The sequence below is a fragment of the Cinclus cinclus genome, chromosome 4, assembly GCF_963662255.1.
Source record: "Cinclus cinclus chromosome 4, bCinCin1.1, whole genome shotgun sequence".
Taxonomy (NCBI): Eukaryota; Metazoa; Chordata; class Aves; order Passeriformes; family Cinclidae; genus Cinclus; species Cinclus cinclus.
The window spans coordinates 48,572,814-48,586,522 of record NC_085049.1 but is presented as its reverse complement, the minus strand read 5'-3'; the positions used below and the strand labels follow the sequence as shown (position 1 = coordinate 48,586,522).

The 13,709-nt window shown below is 37.0% G+C and overlaps 1 protein-coding gene across 2 annotated transcripts in view; it reads right to left on the bottom strand.

Moving 5' to 3' along the window:
• Positions 1-13,709, bottom strand: part of NAV3 (neuron navigator 3) — a 247,066-nt gene that overhangs the window by 62,371 nt on the left and 170,986 nt on the right. For both annotated transcript variants that reach the window (XM_062492048.1, XM_062492049.1), the window contains exon 13: positions 715-847. In XM_062492048.1, the coding sequence (XP_062348032.1) occupies positions 715-847 (133 nt within the window). The remainder of the gene's footprint in view (positions 1-714; positions 848-13,709) is intronic.

The window sequence follows — 13,709 nt, the reverse complement described above, 5'->3', positions numbered from 1 at the left end:
AGGGAACCAAGTCCTGCAAGGATTCTCTATTGACTTCTCTATCACTTGCAATTTTGAAGGGAGCTAGGAAGAAATGCTTGGACACTTGCCACAAGAGCTTTACATACACAGACACACACATATATCTGTATTATATATCTAGTTTGTGTCTGTATGCTATGAAACTCTATTTTGACACTATCCATTTTTAGCTTGCATGGATACTTTAATCCCTGGACCTAAGTAGGGCAAAGACAATCTCTGCCATTTGAAAGGACAGTACAGTCTATATATTTCTACCCTAATGTGTTTCAGCTCATAAAAAGCAAAAATTATATTATTTTTTATTGTGTTATCTGTTGAAAAAGATACTCCAAATGGGCTGAAGTGAGTAGAAATCCATGATCACAGATCCAATCACACTGTGGTTTTTTTGTGTTAGGATGCAGCAGGGGCTGGGGACCAGTGGGGGCTCTCCCAGGGTGGGCAGAGCTGGGTCTGGGCCAGCACCTTCAGCAGTGATGCATGCCCTGAGAGCAGGGAATTTGGAATGCCAGCTCACAGCCCAAGGCTGGGTCAATGGAGTCTATGGATTCTTGCATTCTGGTGTAATAGAGGATTTTGTAAGATATGAATACCTCATTTGTTTAGAGGCATTGATATCAACCATTTTCTTTTGTTACCCTGCATGCCTTGGGGGCGTTGCAGCAAATAGCAAAAGTTACTCACCTGGGCATGAGTGTTCTTCCTTGAAGAGGCTGTTATGTTGGAATAAGAGCTGACAGATGAAGTGGTATTCAAATCGTCTGTGCTGAGGTTGTCAAGAGTGTCACTGAGGCCACTGCTAACCGAGCTGCTGTCATCCCAGCTGGAGAGAAAGGACCACATCTACTTTACGTACTGTTTCTCATGGGCAGAAAGCATCTCAAAATCAATACATGAGATCACTTATTTTTCAAGTGATTTACCAGAAACTTTCCAGTACTATTTCCTAAGGTACAATGAATATTGTTCTTCAGACTTTTAAATTCATTATTCACTTGCCGTCATGAGGTTGCTTGTTCAATTAATGAAAGAAAGATGCAGGTGTCCTTGAAAAATTAACACCAGGTCTAAGTATAAGTCATTAAAACAGTTCGTTTCATGCTTCATTGCGATCACATTCAGTACACTGGCAGGGAAATCCATTAAGCTTACCTGATATTGCTAGTCAAAACATTGTTAATATCTTGGAGAAGACCTGATGAATTGCCAGACTACCAAAAAAAAAAAAAAAAAAAAAAAAAAGGCAACTTTTCTGCAGATTAATCCACTGACAGTGAGAAGCCAGTATTTTCAAAAGTTTTATTTTCTTGTCATCAGTTTGTCTTCAGTCTCTGTATAGCTGGTACAATGTCATCAAAATAGGAATCCCTGAGAATACCATTACTGGAGCTGACAGAGAATACATTATACATCTCTTAAGAAACACAGCCTGTCAACTGTTTTTCTTTGGGAGATTGAGGCAAAGGATGCAAATGAGAGAGAGGCTGCTCTTACAGGAATGGCATTACCAACTCTCATAAAAGCCTTGCTTTTGCAAGGAAGGGAAGTCTATCTATTTCTCAGACTTTTCTCCACAGAATTATTTCTCTACGGCATCACATTTTAACTTTTATTTTACTGCCATGTACAGCATTATACTTCCAATATTATTGCTACATCTCCACCTGTTAATCTTGTTTTGTATTATTCACAGGCCAAAAGTTTGAAAAAAAAGCACCTTATCACTTTCAATGGGATTCATCTCCTATAATTTTAGGTTTATAAAAATTAGTTATCTCACTTAAACTATCTAGGTGTTCTCTCAAACCAGTATTAAAAGCAGCCTCCTCCAGGAGGCAATTCATCCTGGCTTAAAGCATCTCAGGCTTGTGGGATAAACTGTCCACTGAAGATGCCTCTTTTTCTTTTCCTCTCTAAGAGAGAAGAGGGTTGATAAAGCCTTTTCTAGATACACAACTTCTAGAAAGACAAAGCTGGGTGTTTACAGCTGCTGATAAAGTATCAAACACAAGAGAGTGCATTTTATCTTTGTTTTGCTGTAGCTTCATGAGATGATTTTTAGAAAAATAAATGTAATTCAACCTCCTAGTTAAATTAAAGCTCAGCACTATTGCCACTAGTCATTCAGAGCAAACAAGAAAGATATTTGTGAATCCTTATTTTACATTTGGAGTTTTGGGAGACAGCAGCAGTGACAGGGAACTACATGGAACAAAATGTATGCTGATGTACCTGAAAGTTCAGTGCACTTGTCTTGTATCATAGCAACTGCAGCAAGCATTACCTTTCTTTTGAGAAAGGTGGAAAATCACATTAGGAAGCCAGCTCAGTGACATGATATACATATTTCAGAGGGCAAGAGTTTATTACAGTACTGCACTTTTCACCACTGAGTACAATGACTACAAATAAATATGTCTTCTGCTACATTTCCATGTGATAAACACGAGTGATTTAATAATGAAATTATAATGTCATACATAATAGGTTGTCCACATTCATCTAAGAACCATCTCTGAAGCACTAGTCATTTTTATCCAGAGGCTTTCTGTGTTTTTCACTGTCTAATGTGATGCATAATTTCACTGATGCTAAAAAGCCATTAATAAAATGCTGTGTACCACATGGGAATACACCTTTAGAACAGTGTTAAGATGGAGAACCTTAAGGACAGATAAAAACATAAATAATATAAATGTGATTAAGTTGCATAAAAGATAATATTACCTAATTAAAGCTTCTCTTTAAAAAAAGAAAAATCATAAGCCAGATCCAAAATTATATATATTAGATACTTCCAGAAGGAGCATGAACTTTTAATGTATGACATTCATATTAAATAATATTTGACCATCAGTTTTCTGAGTCTACCTAAGACTCTAAGAACAAATTTCATCCTCTTTCCCCATGCCGCATTATTATTATACTCTATTTTAATTTTTCATACTTCATTTTGTGCTCCTTTTTCTCTGTAAGATAATTTACATTTTCTAAATTCTGGAATAGTTCATCTAATTCACAAAATATAACTATGCAGCCAAAGTTTTCAGGCAAATATTAGTATGATTCTGTTTTCTACTGTGGCTTCTCTGTGGTGTTTCACACACATCACACCTCAGTCACCAGTGGATTATTAGTGGGTTTGGGGAACGCTCGTGACCATTTGGATTTTTTTTTCCTCTTATGATAGGTGTTTGAGATGTTTTTTTAATCTGGGGGCTTTCATACACCAAAATTTCTGACAATATTCAGCATTCAGGAATATTCAATATTCAGGAATATTGGAACACACTTTTTTTTTCTTCTGGCATATTCTACGGACTGTTACAGAAACTGATGCCTACTTGAAACAATGTTTTTTACCAGCCTTTTGAAAAGACATGATAAAAACCAAAAACTGCAACAGCACAGACCATATCAGCTACCCCCTTGGCAATGAAGATTGCTGTTTTTATGCATTTTAATGTATTATCCAGAATTGTTTTAACATGCTCATGCAGCTAAATTTTTCTTTTTCAGTACCTACTGCTTCTACTTTTACAGGCCACTTTCCCCAAATCTAGATACTAGAGCTGCTATCAGCCAAGTATTTTCTTGATAATGAAAATGCCTTCTTTATAATTTGGAAAAAAACCCTTGATGATTCATATTAATGTATCCTTTGAACTAGCAAACTCATGACAAAAATATCTAATAAAATTATTGTGCACCACTTTGAGATTGGAAACCCATTTGTGTGAGTCTGCAGCAAACTCTAATTTTAGTTCTTTTTCCTCCTACCTTTCATCAAAACAATATTCATTTATATTTTAATATACTCTCTGAGATCCATCTTTCATTTTTTATTTTTCATTTACTTTTCTCTTTTTCACCTACTTTTCTGTTTTTCACACATTCTACAGTCTATGACAGATAAGGTTAGCACTGCTGCTCATTAATGTGTTACACCACTTTGCTCTTAAAAAACACATTTTAACTACTTATAGTGTTGACAGACTTTGCTTCATTTTTCTTGGTATTAGACTCAGGCTGATTTCTTTAAAAGAAAATGTCAGCAAATGAGACTGAGGCTCCCATAGAAAAGTGTATTGTTTTCTCAAGTTCTGGCAACTTCTTGTAGAAGCCCCTGGATTCCAAGAGGATCTGGAGAAGGACCTTGATATTCAGCAAGACATAATATTCTCATTAAGGATATGGATTTTGCAATTTCTAAGAGAAATCTTAAATCTGGATAATTCATAATCGTCTTCAAAATCACTGCTTGCATGTACCTGACAGATTTTCAGCAGCTCAGCTCCTTCTGCTTTGTATGGGTTCAAAGCAGCAAACCGAGAACAAGCAAACAGCCCGGTAGTCACTGCTCTCACTGCACCACAGTGTTCGATAACACAACCACATACTATTTTTTTCTCTAAAAATGCTTAATTAATTTAGTGCTTGCAAGAGGTCTGCTTAAGGGATTAATCTGAATTTTGCATCAAGGAAAGATTCTTTTCTGTCTTCATTCAAAGAAGCTGAAAGTTCTGTAACAAACGGGACTACAGGAAGCATGACTGAAGCCCCTGGTTTACCAGACTCCCTGCAATCTGCAAGGTGACTTTAACCTATATTTTAAAATAAATTGGACACCAATAAGGAACTTCTAATTTACTTTAGTGGTTTGCATTTGACTTGCAAAAACATAATGCATGGAAATATGTACTTTGAACCTACATTTTGCTGCAGGGATATCTTAAAATTTAGGTTACTATCAACTCAAATTGCATGCCAAAACCCACCACCGCTTTTTTGGTCTTACTATTGCTGTACCTCAGCTTTACATCTGAAAAATGGAGTCAAACGCATGCACAAATGGTCAAACTGATGGCCACTGTGTTACAGCTTTCATCCAAGAACATGCTTTGTGCCCTCTGACTTTGCTCAGACTCTTTGCAGTAACTTTGACAATATTCTTTCTGCTTAGAGTTGTGTTTTCCTTTGATGTACTAGTTATGCCAATGAGATCATTTGCACTAGCTATCCCCTAATTTCAGCATGTATCTTTCAAATCTGAATAATTCTTGCCCATGTTGATACAAGACATTGTCACTAATTGGTGAAGGTGGCTATGAATATTGCACACATCCCAATGCTTCAAAAATTGCTCCAAATCCTTCAAGCAATGTTTCAACACCTTGACCATATCAAATGCTCCATAAAGTTCAGAAATCCACAACCTGCTATTTACAGAGTTGGTCAGTCTCCACTATCACTCTTCGTCTCACTTTCATTAGTGTGCACTAGTACTGAAAAAATCTCCTCATAACAATCCTCTCATTGACCTCCCTACCTTATAATGTTCTGGAAATAGCAAGGTGTCTGAAGGGAAAACACAGTGCTTAACATCAGTATGTAGAGCTGAACAAATATTACAAACAGATTCCAACAAGTAACCTCAAATGGAAAGATAAATTTCACTCAGCTGTGCTCATGGAACTTGATTTTATTTGCTTTCCTCAAGTATCTGGGATTTTTTTTTGAGTTTGCACACTGAAGTATCTGAACCAAATGAGGAATATTTTACACAAAATACGACATTATTTCAGGCATCAAGCAGGCAAGAAATAGAGCTTTAGGGCAAATATGCAATTTAACTGTAGGCTACAAAATGAGGACCTGCCGATAACATGCAACACATTTTTCTGGATTTTTTCATGATGTCTGAAAGTAAAAATGCACTGGATTAGGAGAGCAATGAATTCTGAAGGTAATACCACAAGAGGGAGTGGTATTAACAATCTGTATTAGCTCCATGGATACCTAAAATATTCTCCTTTCAAAGTGCTTGTTTCAGAAAATCAAAGCAGTCCATTTGCAGACAAGACGTGACAGAGCACTTAGACATAATCATTGTTCTGCCCACCTTTCCTGCTTCTACTTTCAGCATTTTTCTGCAAGCCCTAAAACCTGCCATCTTATTGAAGTTCACCATACTGTTAAGCTGGGTCAGTGCCTGGAACTTGTTTTAGCACTGGCATACTTCATTAATTTTTGAGACCACCTCCAGCCAAAGTGCCAAAGTATGCAAATAACGAAGCTTTTCACAAGATCATCAGACACAGCAAGACTCCAGTCAATCTGCTATCATGAACACGAGAAAATTATGGTTCCTCCAGTGTATCCAGTCCTTGCACAATTTGATAAGTTGCTCGCGTTGTTGTCTTTGGTTCATTACCCATTTTTGCAAGCAGAAGCAGGAGTTACAGCTTTCAAAAATACAGATCTAGAAAACAAAACCAGAATCTTTTCTCTTAAAATATTCATTTAATCAGAATAACTGTTCTCTCTGGGGAGGTGTGTAGCAGAATGAAAAGGAGCACTGTATTTGTCACAGGTTTTGTACTGCATATGGAGAGCTTTGGACCACAGCAGTAGACACACGTACCTGATTAGGAATGAGAAATCCTTAGTCACATTCTTGCTAATGCCAGTGGAACTCACATACCCCCAGGGACTTTTGAATGGATTTGTGATTCGAGGAATCTGAACACATTTAGCAAAACAGCCTTTACTTGCTTTTTATAGTAACTTTGAGCTTTCAAACTGTGAAGTCCTTTTAAATACTTCTAAATCCTTCATTGCCATAGCAGGTATGTGCAGGGTGGTGCCCAAGTGTACTTCTCCTGCTGGGGGGAATGGTCTTAGAGGAAAAATAATACAACTGAGATCATGACACAAGAGTAACATTCAGAGATAAACAGAAACTTGACTTCTGAATGTTTGAGGACCTATAAATCCATACTAAGAGCAGATCAGTGGTGAGCAGCAAGGTGTTACCCCTTCCTTTGCCTGCACACAGCTCACTGTTCTATGTCAATGAGTCCATAGATGATCCAGGTCTCCCTGTCCCTTTCTTAGAGCCTCTGGATGTCACTAAACAGTTTTGCATAGAAACAGCAGATGTATGAGAAACACCAGGAATTTCTTTGATTAGTACAGCACACTTCCATGTTTGCCAAGTAAGATTCTAGTACAGCAGTCTACTACAGTGGACAGGACTTGGACACCCTCAGTTAAACTGGATACTTATTTAAATTACAGTGTTCTAAAAACACAAAATCCCAAGATTTAGGTGCCTGTGAGGTGAACAGCTACCTGGGGTGCAAGACAATTTTTGTCAGTGATGTGCAAGGCATCTATATTTAATGTGAGTTAGGAAATAAAAAGTCAGCATTTAATCCCCTAGGTAGTCAACAGACAAAGGTAGTTACCTCCAGTGGGTAAGCAGGAAGAACTGGAGAGATAACAGCAAAGCATAGGACTTAAACTATATGCCCACAGTAGAAAGTTTGAACTTAGTACATGTTTACTTATACGAGTTAAGCCCGGCAAGTGGAAGATAGTATTTAAGCTACTTCATATATAAAATCCATAAAACAGGGAACAAAATGAAAAAAATCAGCCTCCACAACACACTCCATGCAGGTGGTCATCGCTTCTCTACGGAGTACCAGTGAGGTGAATATTAACATGCATTCTGGGCTGCTGCCATGAACTCTCTTCTGACACCCATATTTCAGGTCGTGTTTCAGGAGAGTAAGACAGGATTCAGCTGAATATAAAGATTTTATAGCTACTTCCATAATTGACTTTTGAGAACAAAAATGATCTCTTAGCTCATTAAGAGGAAAAGATAAGAAAATAATTGGACAGTTTTACTTCAAGCGACTCCTCACTAACATGCCAATATATCAGCTGGCAAAATTTCTCCTTCAAAGTTCAATTCAACATGAATTAATCCTTTTTAAATCTTCTGCTGTGATCTCAGCTCTTCATTATTAATGAAACAGCTACACTGACCCTTCACAGACAGATTCAAGAGGGCAGAGAGTTTTTAAAATCAATACTTTCCTTTATTCCACAGACTGTAAGAGCCATAGCCCAGGCTCTGAATCAAACTAGAAACTTACAGGAGCCATAAAATTCCCTATAGCTATTCTATGCTCACAGCTAAATGAAAACATAGCCAGTAGGACTCATACTCCACCACTTTTTCCTCGGCGAGTGTAATACATTAGCTGTCATATTGAAACAAGGCAACTACTGAAGCCTTAATCCTGAATTACTTTGAGGTCTTTAAGTTAGAAAACCATGCCATGTGCGTTTCAAAATGGAGGCACTCAGCATATTCGAAGGAAAATTGTTCAGAGTTAAAAATGAGTGCATTTATGCACCTGCTTTATTGCAGTATCACATTGCAAGGATTTTTTATTTCATGTTAGAGATCTATTTTATATAAGAAGAGCCAACTAGAAAATTATATCCTGCTACAGAAAATACAGCTAACCCAAGAGCACAATTAAAGAAAAATGCATTTTTGCAAGGTCAGTTAATTTCCATATTCTTCCAAGCATTTAATAAGTGCCTTAAGAAATTGGTTTTAGACCCAGCCGGGGAAAAAAAAGAGAGAACTAATGGAAGATTTACACTCCCTGAGATAATTATACATACCTTGCAAAACCTGCATACCCACACCACAGGATCTGAATAAGTCCTTGCCAGAACCCCTTCTGGTTTCCACTTATTTCTGAATACAACACTTAATCTGACGTGATGGGGACAGCAAAAAGTCATTACTTAGCTCTAAATTCCTAACAGAATGTATAAACAATCAAAAGAAGGAATTTTGTTAAATGAAATTTAGGCAAGTTAATAAAACAATAAATATCTGACTAGGAAGATATTTTGTTTCTGGAATGTACAGGGTTGCTTTACTTTTTTTTTTTTTTTACATGAGCCACAAAAACAGCCTCCATTTTAATTATATTTTGAAGAATCTTCAGAAAATAGTAATATATGGGCTGAAGCAAGATGTAAGAAAGCAATTCCATCAAGAGCTGTTGACAGTATCACAACAAACCAAGTGAGAAAATCTTTTGATGGAATTGTCTTCCTGCTGCTGCTTGTTAAGTTTTCTACACACTGGATACAAGAGATGTTTACATTTTTCAAATGCAGATTCAGACAAGCTAATTACCATTAGCTGAAAGAGCATAAGTAAACAAAAACTGCCCATGCCATTCTTCAGAAGTTAACAGCAATATAAAATCCTATTACTTGTTGTTACCTCATCACTTTATGAAGTAAAAATCTCATTCTTCACTTTGTGTAGGGCCAGTTCCCATCCCCAAAATTGAGAAGATAGATATGATGCCCCAAACATAAAGAAGTATGTTATGGTATCTGCATTTACACCCAAAGAAAAATCGTACCAAAACCAGCCCCTTAAACACTCTGAGATAAGCAGAATTTGCCATTCACCTTTGCGAACTGTCAGTCAACTGCTTTAGATGGGAGAGAGGTATTAAAATAGCAAACCTCTTCGTTCAACCTTGTCTCTACAGCATTATTAAGAAAACAAACAGATCTTCCTGATAATTGTTCAGAGGAGAACTATTCCCAGTAATTATTTGCCCAGTGTCAAAAATCCTGATTTACTGTTAGCCTCTTCTGCTGTTTACAGTCTCTCATGCTTAATCATCTTTGTTGCTAGAACTACCTGTCTTGTTTTTGGTTATGAGCAGAAGCAGGGATTTATTTATCTTGTCTGCACCTGATTTAATTCGATCTGAAAAGGACAGTGTACATAACTATGTTAGCAGAATGATAAGTAAATCTGTCTTCATTCTAGTCATGATGTAGCAAGTCTTAAATCCAAGAGTTTTATACAGCTTTGCTATTGTGGTAAAGCAAAACTTGGAGCGGTTTTGGCTTGTGGTGAATATTTGTTACCCTACACTGTCATTTGCTTAGAATGGGATGATGACAGACAGAGATTAAACCAAAATTTTTATACTGAATTTGCAATTTCACTGGGTTTTAAAAAATCATCCTTTACAAGTGTAGGCAACAACATAGCATTGGACCCCTCATATATCCCTGTCACCTCATTGCAACACTCCCTAAAAGCCTTCATAACATGATCCCAGAGCTGGCAGCCTTGCACTGCCATCCAAGTAGAGCATTCCAGGAAGAGCATTCTGGCTGCAGGAAGGATCTCTGAACACACAAGGACTGTTGGAAAAACAGTGCCTCTGAAAGTGTGAAATGAGTTGAGTCTTGGTGGGACAATGGGCTTCCTCACCCATAGCCTCATGCCAAGTTATTTTTTCCCTGCATGTCTCAAGAGGAGGTGCTGGTTTGTTGAGTATAGTGATAGCTGTGACTATGGGAAAAGGTGCTAGTTCAAGGCCTAAACAGTTCTTAATAAAAACCTTTCCCCTTGAACCTCTTTGAGAGCTTGATCCACCCAAATGTTTTCAAATAACGAGGTAAGCCTGTTTCCTGAAGCCTAAAAGGATTACTTGCTTGCAGTCAGCATTGTGACAACAACCTGTCTGGCAAAGGCCAAGTTAAGCAGAACACAAGGGTCTTTCTTCACTTGGTTTTGTTTGCCATGATTGTGTCTCACACTCTCGCTTCTTTCCCAAATTTTGCTGAGCAATGACCCAGGTTACAGCTTTAGCAGAAAGTGGGAAGGGACTTTCTCCTGCATCTGCATAACCTGGTTTTCAGCATCAGTATGGAATAAAGGCTTCAGTGGTCACACTCGCTGTGCATCTGGCCTTCAGGGTCTTGATCATCACTGCTGCCTGGACAAAAATACTGGCTGATTTTAATAAAACTTTGCTTAAAACATAAAGGTCAGAAATTACATTTCTTAACTCTCAAGCAAATACACAGCCACATGAAGACACAGGCAAAACAGAAGTATTTCTAAGAAATGTGCAATATGAATTAAATTTATCAAACATTCATGATTCTATACATAAAATCAGAATGCTTATAAATTAGCAAAACCAAAACCTTAATGCAATTTAGATGTATCTTTAGCCTCTTTTTAATAAATAGGTTTATGGAACATTTTTATTCAGGTTTGAGATTTTTAAGATCCTCTAGTCTTTTTGCCCACAAAGGCCAGGGTCCTGAATTTAGAAAGCAGATTTCAGACCCTTATTTACAGAGGTTTAGCCATACAAGCACTTATTTGACATTTGATTATTTTTTTCAGTATATCAAATGTTCTAGGTTTTCTTGCTCTGCATTAAAGGCTATCTTGGCATTTATATTATTGACAATGCTTAGTTTAAGATAAATTCTGTTTGAAGAGTTTAATGTTATCTTTAATCCTGACTTGTGCTAGGCTTTTGCATCAAATCTAAACACTATTCACTTGCACCTTATCTTACATGACTGTTTTTCACATGGTCGTTAACTGCAGTCATTGACAGTAATAGTAATTTCATTGTTCCCAGAGATCACAGCTGTCATTAATTCTATCACCAGACATTTTCAAACATATTTCTTATTCCATATGTTAGTGGTACCCAATCCCTGTTGGTCTCATAGTCTCTTAGCAAGTCCCTATGCCATGTGTTTATCATCTTGCCATTACGGGTAGGAGATCACTTATGAAACTGCTACTTGAGGTTTCAACCTAATCCTTATCCAATTTTAAAGAGTTTAGAAGAGGCAGGGATTTAGGAGTAAGTTATAGGCCAGAAAAACTGCTTAGGTTACTGGACTATGAAAGAGCAAACCATCATGGAGCTGTGGGGATATAAAGATAAGTGGAAATCTTCAAATAAAGTATATTTGACAATGTACTATTTTTTAAATAGAAAATGAAACATCATGCAAAATTATAAAAAAATAACTGTATTCTCAAAAAATGGTGTAACTTAGGAACTAATTTTTAAATTTCAGTCAATCTATACTTAATCATATTAAAATCAGAAATAACTTTCTTGCAGTGAGAAAACAGGTGTAACAGGACACTACAAATATTCTTTTTGTATCTTAGCTTTCAGATGGTTCAATTTACTTCACTTGATATTTCAAATCATTGTGGAAATGACTTAACATTGAACAAAAGTACCTTTTAGTAAATTGAAGCATCTTCAATGAAATATTTAACATATACTAGTTATATGAAAAAATGTATATATAATAAAATAATAAAGGTTAACATAAAATGGCAACCAAAATTTTAGAATATAATTTCTTATTCCCTAAATGAAACCCATTTGAATTTCTCTTGCAACAAACTAAAAAAAAAAAACAACTCAAAATTGAATGCAAAACCAGAGCCAAAATATGAAAAATTCCTTTAAAAAGAAGTTACATATTTTGATCAAATATCTAAAGATACACAATGAAAAAACAATAACCAATTTTTTATGCATATTAAACATTTCGGTATTTTTCCAGATACTTCTGGAGGCATTGCTGCCTTCTGTTTTGTAAACAATTTTCTTCAAAAAAATAAAGAACCTAAACCCTTTAGAAGGTTGCAGTCCTTCTGGATAACAGAATAATTCCCTTGACTATTTTTAGCTCAAATTTCAGAGAAACAGCACTTTAAAAGAATCCCTATCAGCAGGAAAGGTGGCTACACTAATGTATCTCACCATGAGTTCTCCCTTTCCTGGGGATGAAAGCTACTGAAATTACTATTATTGCCAGATTGACTGAAAGAGAATAATGGTGCTCATGGATTCAAGACACTTTTGACACAGCTTGTAGATGTGGTGTGAACAACAAGTTTTAAAAAGGGGACGCATTTCTGCCTGTAAACATTTTCAGCTGCAAAAAAAAAATGCCTGATCTCCCTTTAGACACATAAATAACTGTCTGCGTGGATTTACTCCCCACATATCAAAATCTATCAAAAATTTAAGGAATTAAGTTCTGGCTGTTTTTAATGGAATCTGGAAGATTGGGAAGGGCACTGAGGTCAACACCAAGGGGCAGAAAAAGAACTATCTGATAGGACTGAAGAAGTCACAAATGACAGGGACAAAAGTCCTCTGGTTGGTCCTTCCCAGCCCACCACGACCACACGTGTGTGCCTGAGGAATGGTAGCAGCAGACAGAGACCATAGGGGAGGAGATCTTGGCACTTGCTGGGCCCTTACTGTTTGTCAAGGCTTTGTCAGTCCCGCTGCATCCTGTTGGGCACCAGGCACAGGATCTCCCCAGGCTGCATCTCACCTTGCTGCATTGGACACCTCATCTCAGAGCCAGTCTAAATGTCCCTCCAAAATGATGATGATTCCATTTGGGCTTTGCAAGCAAGACACATTTTAAGAGCAAGTTATCCTTGCAGCTGTGTGAATTTTTAATTAAGGTTAGTAATACAAAGAATAAGTTCAGTATTTATTACTGCCACCCAACAGACCTCAACCCCAGGCAAGCTGTGAAAGTGGGGAAGTGGATCTAAAACCATTGAGAAAAGAAAGAATGCATGCTAACTTCTTTCAGTTTTTCTGCATAAAAGAAAAAACAAACCAAAAATAAAAACAAACAAACAAAAAAAATAAACATAAAGGAAAGGCATGAAGACTGTAGTCCTGCTGGAAAGAGAACAGAAAGGACTAGAATCCTCTCTACTGCCTGCTGGAGAAATGAGAATTAAAATTCTCATCTGCAATGCTGCAGAAAGAATTAGGATGCAAGCAAGGCAGCAAAGGACCAGACAGCAAGAGATTGTGGATATATGATGGACTGCAGCAGAGAGGGACAGCAAGCTCAAATCCTGCATGAAAAAAGGGTGAATGTCACCTACAAAGGTCAGAGCTCTAGACATAAGCAGGGAGTGGAGTTTGGAGAATTGAATTGCTGCATCGTCTCTACCCTAGACACAT